The following is a 13465-nucleotide window of genomic DNA, read 5'->3' on the forward strand; positions in this document are numbered from 1 at the left end:
ATGCTACCAGATACTTTTGTTTACAATAGCTTTCATGATCTGGTGTGGCATTAGTTAATTGTACGTTTAATACAAATCTACAAATGAGAGTTGCAAACAGTGTATTTGTTCATGCCAAAATGCAACAAATAACCTTAAGGTAGGTAAAAGCTTCTGTGACATTCTTTTCATTTCTTTTTACACCAGCCAGATGTTAACAGTGTGCACACTGTGACTGTACAGCTGTGTTGGTCTCTCTGGTAATCTAGGAGCCAGGGCACTCTGGGCTGGGAGCCTGGGAGAGTAGTGGTGGCTTGATGGACATATAAGTCTATGAACTTGACAGTGACGGACTGGAGTGATGGACAGTGGGTTGTGTGGTCTCCATGGCAACAGTCGACACCATGGAACACTCATAACCTGTGTTGTGCTTTGACAATCTTCCCAACTCTTCAGGCACAAGGTTGTTGCCTGGCAAAGAAAACATCATCACTTAGAAATGAAATTGAACACAATGGCACAGTTTAGTTGCAGACTAGTCTTAGTTACTTAGGAGGAAGAAAAAGCAATCAGGTCAATACTGTCTACAAAGATGAATGCCAGGGTGTTTTTATCAGTTACAGAGGTACCTGTTTCTGAAGAGCAGGATGGACAGGCAGCTCTCCTGGGACAGCTCATGGCAGGGACCATCATTCCTTTCATGCCATTTTCTGCTACCATGGAGAACTGCAGGGTCACACAGTAAAACATTAAGATGTTTGAGTTTTTATAAACAATTGTATAACTGTCACTCCATTTGTTATGTAGTCATGTCTACATAGCACTGGCTTCTTTATCTTTTGTATTTATTGGAAATCTTCCTTTAAATATATCAATTATTTCTGATTGGTGATGAAAGTCTTACCCGAGGCACACTGGTTGTGGTGGTCTCTGACATGCTCTCATCTGTCACGCTGGTCTCGCTTACACTATCCTCTGAGGGCTGTTTGGTGAAGAATTTTCTGGTTCTGCATAGAAGACAATAAGCAAACATGTAGTATTTTAATGAATTTAGAAATCCCAAGGGTCCTCAAATTATCATGTAAATATTCACCAACTCGCATGGCATTTGTATGTTGACAAGTTACGGAGGGGGGGCCTTAGCAGAGAAATTACACAATCAAATTCAACATGGTAATATAAAATTGACCTGTGCTCCCCATAACCTGTTATCAGTGTAATGCCCCGCACCTTACCTGTCCTGTACACATATAGACGTGTTAAAAATGGCTTAATTAAAACATGTTTGAGCCCTGTTTAAAAAAAAAAAAAAAAAGTTGTGTTTTTTTTTTTTTAGCCCATATCAATGGGTACTGTATGATACTTGTGGGTGTTGCAGCTTTTGAGTTTGATGGTGTAGTTTCGAGTGCACTCGCAGTCAAGTGCAAAAGGCAATTTAAGGGAAGAGCTATTGGCGGCCATGTAGCGTTTCACTGGGGTCATACCTCACCAACTCCATTTTGTAGCTGAGAAATGACCTATTTTTATGTGTAATTGCTGTAGAACAAGCTAAACCAAGCATGTCATTGAAAGCGTGCTGCTTCCACAGGGGAACCCAGACCGCAAAGGTTAGGATGTAGTAGGTGGAGGTGGGGGGGGGGGGTGCTCTGTGAGTCAAAGGAGTGGAGAATGCCAACAACCTTGTCCGTAAGCCAGCCAAACAACCATAAAACAAATCAGCTACTTAGTGACAGCTCAGGTGGAAAATAAAAAGGAGGAGGGGTCGCAGTATGTAGTTTACGTATGCTCCTCACTCAGCTACTCAGGGTTGCATGCTGCCATTCGTTCCACTTGTAATCTGCTTCCCAACCCCCTGCTGTCATACTGAGACACCTACATTACACGGCTCATGGCACCCTGGGTTTGATAGACACCTCTAAATGCTTTCATTTCATTCATTTTCCTCCTTGGCTATCTGTGCTGCCCTATGCTTCCAGTGTCCAGAAGACTGAACACAACACTGCCTATAATATACATCATTTTTGCAATGCATACATCACTGAAGCATAGATAACTGTCCCCATATCTTTTGTTAATATTTTTCTTTTTCACCATTTGGGGGTGAAAAAGCTTACGGAAGCCACTTAAGACCATACCAGGACTTTCACATATACTTATTATTTTAATAAATCAATTTCCTTTGGGGCCATTAGTATCTTATTAGAGCCACACAAGGTTAGTTTTGCAAAACATAATTCTTAGAGATAAAATTTAGGGGAATTTACTACAGAGCTCTTTCACTTAAAAACAGCTCTATTTTTATACGTTACTTATATATTTTTTATATGTTCTATTATGTAGCTTTACTATTACACTGTATTTATTGTTAGGTACCAAAAAAACAACAACTTGGCAATAAACCTTTCTGATGGTGATATGGGATATAGTTTTGAGTGGTGCTAAAGGCTGATTATAGAGCATTTTAGCAAGGACAACATTTCATATTTGTCCTTCCCTTTCTTGCATTTTTGAATGCCATGACCCTCATTTATCCCATCTCCTCCTTCTCCGCTCTCACCCGTAACAGTAGGTGACACAGGCAGCGATGGAGAGCAGGGAAACAAGGACCACCATGCAGGCCGCAATGACCACGTTCCTCCTCTTCTCCTTCTCAGTTTGCTGACGCTCCCACCACTCCAGCTCGCTGAACTGACAACGCTCCCCCACGTAGCCAGCTACACAACTGCAACAGGTGAAAACACAAACGGCATAATTATGTAGTTCATAATCACAATCTATTATTGAGCTTTAGTTTACTTACAGTAGAAGAGTTCAACTTATTGGGTAACATGCATACAACACATTAAACATAACTCAATGCAGAAATGATATTTCATTTTTAAATGTAAAATATTACATCTATCTTCCAAACATTATGAGCAATGGTTCTGTTCAAGCCTGACTGATTGGTGGCTTTAGCTTTCAGAAACCACAAAATTAAAAGCAAAATACATGTTACAAACTTTATATAAAGAATATTCTTATGAGCAGTTGCGTTGAACACTGCAAGGGAAGAAACTACATGTTTGCTGGAACAATGTACTCAAATTATGAAATGGAGTTAAATGTCTCTTGCACAGCACTCATTAGAGCTGGTTATAACTATATCATGCAAGGTGACCTCCAGTCAATGGTTTTAATCATGAAACAATAGTGACACCTACTGATTGCCAGCTTTAGTAAATAACATGAGATCTACTGTTAGAAGCCAGCGAGGCTGCAATGTATGATGCAGGAGATATTGTCATACTTTTAAACAATATTGGGGGGTAATTTACTTGCAAGCATAGGACTCCATTTCAGGAAAGTAGAAGCAGACACCCTGATACAGACAGTAGGACTCATGGGTGGAAGGGCAGTTCTCTATTGAGTTACTGTTGTGGTGCTGGGTGGTGACATCAGCAGGGCTACCGGTCGTCACCCATGGCGCTGTGGTCTCCAACTCTTTTGTTGATTCAGGAAATAATGTCATTAATTTAGACACATATACAAACAACACACTGTTACCTTTTAATGTCTTTAGTCATAGTCTGCTCTTCAGAACACAAGTCTTCCTGTGAGGTGACTCATGTAAACACTGTATGCCATGTACTGTATGACAAAAGGGATTAGATTACATCCCATGAATGTTGTTAGCTTGTTTGTGTGAAGCACAAAGTGTTTTATCAGAATATGTTTACATGGTTTAATAAAAAAAAAAAACACACACCGTGTTTTTGTCTTTCCACCCAGTGTGTTGACATCTCTGTTTTAGCTACAGAGTGAGGCATCACACTTCTATTTAATCGTTTTTTGGGAGTCACACATGCCTTGTACCTAGGTAAGGACTACTAGCCAGTCAGAAGCAGAGTTTGAGGGCGTGCAACTCTAGCAGCTGGGTGAGCATTATAACAATGTGGTACAAAGTGACGCACATTCATCACGGAAGTAAAGGCTGGACTACAATAGAGCAGTTTGGATCATTTTGTGAACAGTGTTTTCTGTTGGATGGTAAGTCCCTTTGGGATGGACTTTAGGCTTTTTCACGTTGTAAACCTATTACATGCCCAAAAAATATATATATATAACACAATAAAGGAAAGGGAAAAAGCTGAAAAGCATTATGTACGCACTTTAAAATACAGTAGGTTCCAGAACAGAAAATAAACAAGCAGAACCCATTACAAAACCAATGAAGGCAAAAGAGTAAAAGACTAAAAAAAACAAATTACAAACATGAGTCAAAAGCGAGTTGAAACAAGTGTGTCTTCATCTGCTTTCTAAAAGCATCAACAACAGCGTGTTGAGTCATACTAGACACAAGCCTCCACTCTCTCACCACTTTAAATAGGACACCTGATGATCAGTGGCGAGACCAAATACATTTATCCTGTCTAACACAGTTTTTCTAATGTTCTAATAGTAATGAACCATTGTACTAACATTTTATGTACTGTAAATAATCAAGACACACCTTGACAAGTCTTTCCATTGCCGTGGTATCCAGAGCGGCACTTGCAGAGATACTTCCCCAAGGCATTTTGGCATTCTGCATGTTTGTCACATTTGTGTGTTCCCTGTTTACACTCATCAATATCTGAAACAAAAGGAAAAGATACCTACATTTCCACAGTATTCTGTGTATTACAAGTTCAAGACTTTTATATGTCCCCGAGGGGTGATTGGTTTTGCTGCACTAGCAAAGAAGTTGACGTACAGTACATGACATCAAAGACAACAACATCACTTAAACATACAGGGTCAGACCAAATGGGGAAATAAATACCACTACATTAAAAGTTAGGTCCAAGTGTGCCTTATGGGCCGATGTTACCTATTCTTTACAGAGTTAAGCAGAGAGAGAGCAGAGCGTACAAAAGAGAATTTATATCTATTTGTTTTGGCTGGTGGCTGACTGAAGCTGAAACCAGAGGGCAGCAACTTAAATTCTGCATTCAGGGGGTGAGAACTATCAGACAGGATGGATGGATTTTTAAACATTACGATTAAAGAAAGAAGAATAATGATAAACATTTTCTCAATAACAAGGCCTGCACCTCTCTTATACATTGGTGCAAGTATCATTTTAGCTGTCAAATTAGTTGAAACGGGACTTCTGACTGTACTACTGCAGACAGACAAACATAGCAAAAGAATTAATAATAATGGGCCTCATTCACCAATCGTTCTTAAGAACAAATTTGTTCTTAAACCCCAATCACGAAGTTTCCATGAAGATTCTGGCATTTATCAATGTTTTCTTATGTGGGATTGTTCTTAGGTAAGAACAGAATCTACGCACACTCAAGAATTGTGAAAGACCTATTGACTTCATCAGTTCTGCGCCCTTCTCCGGATACAGCGTTCACTGCACAAGACTGTAAACGGTCTATGGGAATTGCATTCCATCGGTTGTATTTGCTGCTTTGTTTCCACTGCTGACATTACTAAATATGATGTCTTGTTTTTTGCTAACTTTTTGCAGCAGTACGTCCACTTTTGGAGTCAAACAAAAGAAAAAAAATGTAAGACAAAGCTTAGGAAGGCATTGGTGAATGAGGCCTATTGTGAAAGTTACATTGCTTTAGGCATTTTGGATTAAGCTCCTGCCATTACTGTTTATGTTAAATATTGTGATGCTCCATTCTAAGTGCTGTTATGTATTTCAAAAATATACAATTTAAACCCCTGATACTGTAAGTGAAATAAAAGTGTCCCTGTATCAAGTGTAATTCCATAAGCTTTCTTGAGGATTTGTCACATCACCCCAAGACACATTTGTAGTACAGGAACAAAAATACTCACCCACACACATGTGTCCATCACCTGTAAAACCTTCTAGACACAGACAAGTTGGGCTGCCAGCAATGAGCAGGCACTGGGCGTTGACATCACAGCGAAGCGAGTAACACTCATTCTGGTCTGACAGAGAAGGGGACACATGGAATCATGACATTTATTTAGAGTAAGGTCTTGATGGGAAGCACTAAACATACTTTGCACTGTTTACACTGTTACCTGAAACCATCTTGTCTGTAAAGAGAGTTGGCTCACTGCCCACATCCGAGTCTCGAACAGCCGCTGTTTTATCGGTTGACAGCCCAGGTGTTGTCAAGGGTGTGCTCTCATCGTTGAAGGTTTTGTTTTTGAGAGATCTTAAATCAGTGGATTCACTGTCTCCAGATTCTACACAATGAATTCATATTGTTAACATTAAGCATTCGTCATTGGTCAGCTTGACTTCATAGCTTGTACAGAAGTAGATTAAGTAAAATATCTCAAATCACCTGCTGTTCCATTCAAAGCATTGGCAGGCAAGCAACCTCTTCCATCAGCTGATAGGTAGAAGTGTGACAGACATGAGCAGTGGGCAAATCCCAATTTGCTTTCACAAACCTGGGCACAACCTCCATTTAGGTGAATGCAAACATCGGCCCCTGCAGATGAGGATGCAATGTGTATAAATATAAAGCTCAATCATTCACTTTTAGGATGACTTGTTTATTTTTGATGACTTGTTTTATTACTCCTGGTCTACACGTATCTTATCATTTATCCCAAATGCTTAAAATCATAATTTAGAAATATTCCATCTACAATGAATGTGCCGGAATTTGGTTAGTCAGTGTTTTTTTTGCATAGCGTAGTAAATGCAAACACATAGAAAGCGGTGGAAAGACAAAAGAGGCTGTAGGATGCATACTGTTTTACAATGCACATTCTTCCTATTTAAGATAATTTTCTCATCCTTCTTTGGCTATTGCTTTTGCTACATGCAGTGTTGATACCATTTATGTTGTCCTCGGGTCAAATTTGGCCCCTTTTCAAAGTTTCCAAACAAAATATATGGGTGTGTTCAACTAAATTGCCCACATATAGCATGGATGGTGTCATACATTAAACAGGCTGTGATCATCCATCAACATATGTCCCTCTGATCTTAACTATTAGCTAAAATAATTCATATTTTCTGGTATTTGTATCCCAAAATGTAGGCATAATGTAATAGGTATTAGGTTTATTGACTATGAATTCCAAAAGTAAGTGTAAAACAAGTGGTAATAAGTTGGAATAAAGTCTAATCTCTAAAATGAGTCCCTGGCATCTTTCTTTACCTGGTTTAGCAAGGGGATGAACCACCACGATGGATGCTGGTTGGACCATGTTGCCATGGATAATTTGCAGTTTCCTCCCAGTCCGCTTGTGTACGCTCCGCAGCTGCTGGTGCTCCTGGTCAGATATCCACAACCTGTCCTCAAATACTGCCAGGTCAAAAGGCCGACCTGGAGGCATCAGGAAGGAGGGAAAGAAGACTCTGAGTTCACCAAGTGTTTTCAAGGTGAGAACTATTCTCTATCTTGTGCTTATATTACCTAAGGGAGTATTGTGATTGCAAGGATGTTGGTAAGAGAGGGATTTCAACAGATTTGAATGATGTTTCAAGGAAATGGGTAGTTAACTGGGGATAGCACTGAATGAGAGAATGAATAATAGGTACACATTCAATTCAATTTCTTCCCCCCCTAAGGCTGCGGTAGGACATCTTAAGTTTGGTTTATTAGCCTTAGCTTTACTTTGTCAGACTCAACTCTGTTTTATTCATTCTATGGCCCACTTTGTCAGGCTTAGGTCAGCATTGACTGGACATTGACTTTACTTTATCATCTGTAGTTTTTGTGTTTTTTTTATTATACTTAGCACCTACTGACAAGCAAGTCTGTATAGAATTGTAATCAAACTTTTTGTCAATACAGTGATCTTGTATGTGTGTGTATGTGTCACACAAGCCTCACCTACTTGGTTCTCTAACAGGACCTGTCGTTCTGAACCATCGAGAGCAGCAGTCTCCACCAGGCCCCTCCTCTGGTCGCACCAGAACAGACGATCCTCTGTGAAATCGATGGTCAGGCCGCTTGGTGACACAAGGTTGGTGCTAGCAACTACAGCACGGTCTTTCCCTTCCAAAGAGGCGCTTTCCACGACAGGCACGGCCCCTATATCAGTCCAGAACAACTTCCTCAAAAAGTAAAAAGAGCATTGCAAATTACACATAGAAGATGTATTATTCCTACAGAACCTTAAGGTGTCACCTGTTACATGCACTGTTGTTTATTGAAATTGTTAATCTCACTAGGTGAATTGCAGTTAGTTTGTAGTTTTAATTTCTGAAAGTATCATACACATATACATGCCACACTCACTTTGCCAAAGGATGAACTGCGATATCTCTTGGTTTTTCTAGCCCTTTGCTTACAATGGTTATTCGGTTCAGTCCAACCAAGGTACTGCAGTCAACAGTTGACTGGCTAGAGGACAAAAGTATTAGTATAGTATAAGTGTAAAACATGACAAAAACCATAACAAGTGTGATAATGTTTAGCAACCAAACTGTAACTTAAATATGCTTTAAAACCAACTCCAAAAAACTACTACTACTTTTAAACAAATAAAGTGGGACATTTGAATTACCTTTTGAGGATAAATAAAAATGATTTAACAAAAATCAAACATCAAGTGTTGTCCCCCATAAAACACTAAAAAGCAAATGTCTGATATGCAAATGTTCAAGTTAAATCCTCCGGCACTTAAGGAAACAATCTTTTCATAAATAATCCTCAACATTTACTCTCTGCAAACACCACACACCTTTTATCTGTCCAGTACATTCTGCGATGGACCCAGTCTATCGCCAGTCCTTCTGGAGAGTCCAAACCATCAGAGACGAGAACGTCTCTCAACCCACTGTTCAAATCAACCCGCTCAATGGTTTTCTGGCCTGTACTAGCAAAGTACACCTTGAAAATGCATATAACAATATATAAAGAATGCATTTAGTACACAAAATAGCTGAGATGAGCAGTAAAATATTCCATATTTTTGTTTTGCTACTGTTAAGTACAAATGATTGTTTTACATTGGTGAACCCCACAGGCTATCATATTACAGTGTCTGTCCACTAGGTGGCTCTGGATGTCTGCACCAAAACCTGAATCTGTTCTTCCTAAATTCTTTTACTCCAGACTCATGACACCTTAGGGTAGCATAGCACATACTCTACTCCTTTTGCTTTTATTGAAAAAAATCTGAAACAAGCCAGAAATAAAAGATGCAAGGAGTTTCTGTCTTACATTATTCTCGACAGGGTCATAGTCCAAAGCTATGATTGTTCCTCGGGGCTCCTCCACAAGGGATTTATCTCCAGTGCCATCAAGATTAATTTGCTTTACATCCACTAGATTGGCAACTAGTAGATAAGGTGCTGGTCCTGAAAAAATAAAAATGTTACTTTATCATTGGATGTACTATATTGTTATTATTCTTTTATTTTACCTTTTTATTTTTTTTAACCTTTTTTTTTTTAATAAACAGAATTGTGAAAGATTAACAGTAGAGTACACTGTCAGATTAGATAGGCCGAGAGTGTTCGTTTCTGTGTGGGCTTATACGCCTCAGCTGACTGCTCTGCCATAGTATGACTCACCAGAGGCAATGCAGCGCTTGCCATCTTGGTGGAGCTGGTAGCCAGGCAGACAACCACACTGCCACCTAGTCGGGGAGACAGGAGTACAGAGCTGACTGCAACCCCCTCTGTCTGCAGACAAGCAGCCTGCAATGGCGACAAAACTGTGTTACACAAACTCACATAGATAAGCTTGTGTTTGTAACACAGTAGCCCTATTTTCTAACTGGACTCACACAGCATATTGATTTAATCCTTCTTCATATATTATTACTGTTAAGACATGTGTATGTAATGTAGGGCACTTTCTCTTAGGGCTGCACCGAATCCAGGATTCGGCTTTGGATTTGACTGAATATTAGGCTTTTTGATGGGGTTCGGTTTCTGCCGGACTTTAGAATTTTTTTCCAATGAACCCTACGCTTGCACTAGGCTTCTATGCTGGTCGACGTAATGACGCGTTTGATTATGGGAAGGTGTTTATATAGGTGGACCCTTCATTGCAGTAGGCTGTGAGAAAGTGAAAATGGAACTCTTGAGCAGAAACAATTTTGTTTGGCAATACTTTCAGCCAAAAGAAGGCGATTCAAATCAAGCTACATGTTCATCTTGCAACGCCGATTTATCTCATGTTGGGAAGGACCCTAAACAATACACGCCGCTGTTAAAACATTTGCGTATGAAACATCCGAAAGAAGTTGTGCATGAAGGAATCAACAGAGAGCAGCAACAATGCAGCAACTTATGGAAAATGCACTTCTGTGGACGTTGTTTACTTTATTAACCCTTTTACTGTGTTAATGGACTGAGGATGGGAGTAGGATTTGGTATTCAGTTTCATCCAAACGCAAAAACTCTGGATTCAGTGCATCCCTACTTTCTCTTTCCTAATTTTACCACTTATAATATGACGGGACATTAAAACTGAGGCTATGTTTTTCAAATTCTAATTCAGCTAGGCTTTAGAAAGTGTTACATATGAATACATTACAGTAACATGGAGCTGTTCACTGTGCCAAATTGGTGATTCATTGGCTACAGAGAGTCCAGATGATCTAGGCAAATTTAAAACCCCTAATAAAGACTTCATAGATGATGTCCTACACTAAATTGATTCCATCACTTGTATAGGATGATCATCATCTTTTGAACTGGTTAATGCACTGGTGTGCTGTCAGATTTTTGATCCATCTGACTGCTTTGATCCACCTCTTCCCTTCAAGATATTTAGATAACATAGAACGTAGAAATCATATAGTAGTTACAATATCCATTATATTGCTCAGTTTATCAAAATGACCCAAAACCTGACACTTCTTACTGTTACACCAAATCATTCAGTGTATAACTTAATGTTAGCTTAAAGCCATGGGTATCCTGCTCTGCCTTTGAAAAAATGAAAGCTCAGATGGGCCGATCTGGAATCTTCCCCGTATGATGTCATAAGAGGAAAAGTGAAAGCGTGGCAGTTGGTCAAGGACTGGACACTTAATAAAAAATAAAACTGTAATACAAATTTTCACTTCAAATAAGATAAAAAAAATAGTTTTGTCTATAAAGATATCAACATAAAATTCTGAAAATTAGGTAGATTTAAGATTCAGTTTAAACGGCTGATAAAACTGTGATACAGTCCCTACCAGTACAGGCTTGACCATCCTCCTGCAGTAAAGATCCCTCTGGACACACACAGATAGCCCCCTCGGCTGTTGTCAGGCATCCATGGCCACACTTGGTGAAATTGCCTTCACATGGTATGATCTCTGCATGAGGAAAAAAAATGTATATCTTGAAACATTTGTATCAATAATCTGGTGCATTAAGGCTTGGTGAGTTGAATAAAAGATTAAAGGAAGTTAAAGAATGTCATACACCAGGTCATTAATGGCTATATTAACAAGATCAAAGAGATGTTACATGTTTAAGAATTTCCCAGGTTACTGTGGGCTCAACAGTAAGTAAAATCTAACAACCAGATGGACAATAAGATTCCTAGTAAAATCCTTTTATGAAGTCAACCCTAACCCTATCAAAACAGATGAAAGTGTGATGAAAATGCAGTGAAAGCCTACACAGTGAGGGTGATGGGATGTTAGCTCACAGGAGTGTGTCCTGTACCTGGGAATACGTATGGGCCAGGTGTACAGAGGCAGGCAACACAGATTTAAACCTGATGTGAAATAATTTCTCCTACTAGTATCTGTTGTCTGTGCCTCTTAATTAGGAACTTCTCCCTAGTGGTCAAAAGATTATTATTCTAGCCTTTCAGCTCCAGGGATTTATTTTGTTATAAAGTCATGTCACTGAGTAGACTAAATATTAATTGATTACATTATGAGACAGTTTTGTGTATACAAATAATAATAGAATGAGCAACAACAAGACAATATAAGGCTCTACTTTTAGATGAAAACTAGAAATAACCAGATGAGGATTTGAAAAACTGCTGTTTTTGAAGAAAACTAATTTAAATTTATTTTTCCAATTTGTTTTTATGGAATCAAAAATAAGACATAAGCAGCCCGGCTATATCTGCCTCCATGTAACCTCTGGTGTCGGCACCATTGTCTAGCCTGCCTCTTGGCTGCATAGTTGTTTTCTCCTGCACTTGAAGGTTGTCTGCTTGACATCTTATAGACAGGCAAAGCTGCTGACCAGATATGTTTCCGATTGCAAGTGTCACCTGATCATCTAATCTCATTTTGTCTGTGAACCATCCCTGTTCTCTTGGCCTCATAGCTGTAAGATTAGAAGAGATTAGGATGTGTCCATGTTTTAGCATGTTGTGAGGTTAATCACTGTGAAGATACTATGGTATTAACAGTAACTAGAAGGAACATTAGCAGAAAAGAAAAAAAAACATAATAAGTAAATAACATAAAAAATAATGTCACCAAGTCTCTCAGTCTATATCCTTGATGTTACACTTCTGGGACTGCTCTGGTGCTGATGAAATTCCGCCAGATGCATGTGTTTTTTATTTCCTTCTGCTTTCTTTGTGTTGGATTTTTTTAATTAAAGGATTAATGAGGACTACTGCTACTGCTCCTCAGATCCCTGTAGGGCAAATTTAGACAGCTAGCCAGACTGTCTGTCCAATCTGAGTTTTCTCTCGTAAGACTATTTTGCTGTCGCTCCTGCGGAGCTTAGCGCCGCCCGTGACGATTCTGATTGGTTTAAAAGAATGCCATTAAACCAGTGCACGTTTTCCTCAGATCCCCAAATACTACTTATGTGGAGTAGCCAGACCCAAAAGTAAATAGGTTTTAGCAGTTGATTTGACTAAATAAAGATGACTATACATTCCCTCATGACTGCAGTGCATACGTTTGTGCCAAAGCATGAGCTTGTCTGAGATATCTGCTCACTAAAAGCTAATAATGTTATACTGGCAGACAACAGACTTGCATTGTGGGAGAGGGAAAAGACCAAATACAGACTGAGGTACATAGCTAAATGAAATCCCTGGATTAGTAAAACAATGTCTCCAAACAATACATTTTAGTATAGCACTTTTGACAGAAAACTTGCAGCGGTCCAACAAGGCTAGAAATTGGTGTAATCCTAAATATAAATTATAAATACAAATATAAACACAGCCCTTCACTACCAGCACAACTAGACCTATAGTGACAAATTGGCAGTTTTTTTCACCCAACAAACTTAACACACAATTGGCAGCTCACATACGTCTAGTTTAGTACTGTATGTCTAACATATGACCCAGTCTTTTTATTGGCTCAGGGGGGTCAAAGCAATGTCTGGGGTTACAAATGCCACCTTTCATAGCACCACAAAGAGAAGAGGATCTAATGTGAAACCAGAGCTTATTTCAATATGCTGACAAAAACAAAGCACAGGTGATACCACTTTTTTAATAAAACTTAAATTTTTCTCATCTCATAATAATGATTATTGTTTTCAATTACTTCCGCAGTCATGCTGCAGTTTCACACTGCACTTGACATAGCTTCCCATATAGGAAATTATTAAAATAATTGCCCAAAT

At 39.1% G+C, this 13465-nt stretch overlaps 2 protein-coding genes across 2 annotated transcripts in view; both read right to left on the reverse strand.

The window, feature by feature from the left end:
- Nucleotides 1-13465, reverse strand: part of egf (epidermal growth factor) — a 19763-nt gene continuing 6298 nt past the window's right edge. The window contains exons 8-23 of the mRNA XM_034883548.1: nt 11098-11220; nt 9479-9604; nt 9126-9262; nt 8644-8792; nt 8199-8303; nt 7791-8014; nt 7113-7280; nt 6285-6434; nt 6016-6183; nt 5803-5919; nt 4472-4594; nt 3297-3462; nt 2537-2701; nt 884-986; nt 609-705; nt 1-450 (exon numbers count right to left, since the gene is read on the reverse strand). Of these exons, the coding sequence (XP_034739439.1) occupies nt 311-450; nt 609-705; nt 884-986; nt 2537-2701; nt 3297-3462; nt 4472-4594; nt 5803-5919; nt 6016-6183; nt 6285-6434; nt 7113-7280; nt 7791-8014; nt 8199-8303; nt 8644-8792; nt 9126-9262; nt 9479-9604; nt 11098-11220 (2261 nt within the window). The 3' untranslated portion in view covers nt 1-310. The remainder of the gene's footprint in view (nt 451-608; nt 706-883; nt 987-2536; nt 2702-3296; nt 3463-4471; nt 4595-5802; nt 5920-6015; nt 6184-6284; nt 6435-7112; nt 7281-7790; nt 8015-8198; nt 8304-8643; nt 8793-9125; nt 9263-9478; nt 9605-11097; nt 11221-13465) is intronic.
- Nucleotides 10522-13465, reverse strand: part of lrit3a (info leucine-rich repeat, immunoglobulin-like and transmembrane domains 3a) — a 19175-nt gene continuing 16231 nt past the window's right edge. The window contains exon 6 of the transcript XR_004658232.1: nt 10522-10531. The gene's annotated coding sequence lies outside the window, so the exon portion shown is untranslated. The remainder of the gene's footprint in view (nt 10532-13465) is intronic.

Source organism: Etheostoma cragini, chromosome 10 (assembly GCF_013103735.1).
Source record: "Etheostoma cragini isolate CJK2018 chromosome 10, CSU_Ecrag_1.0, whole genome shotgun sequence".
NCBI classification, from domain to species: Eukaryota; Metazoa; Chordata; class Actinopteri; order Perciformes; family Percidae; genus Etheostoma; species Etheostoma cragini.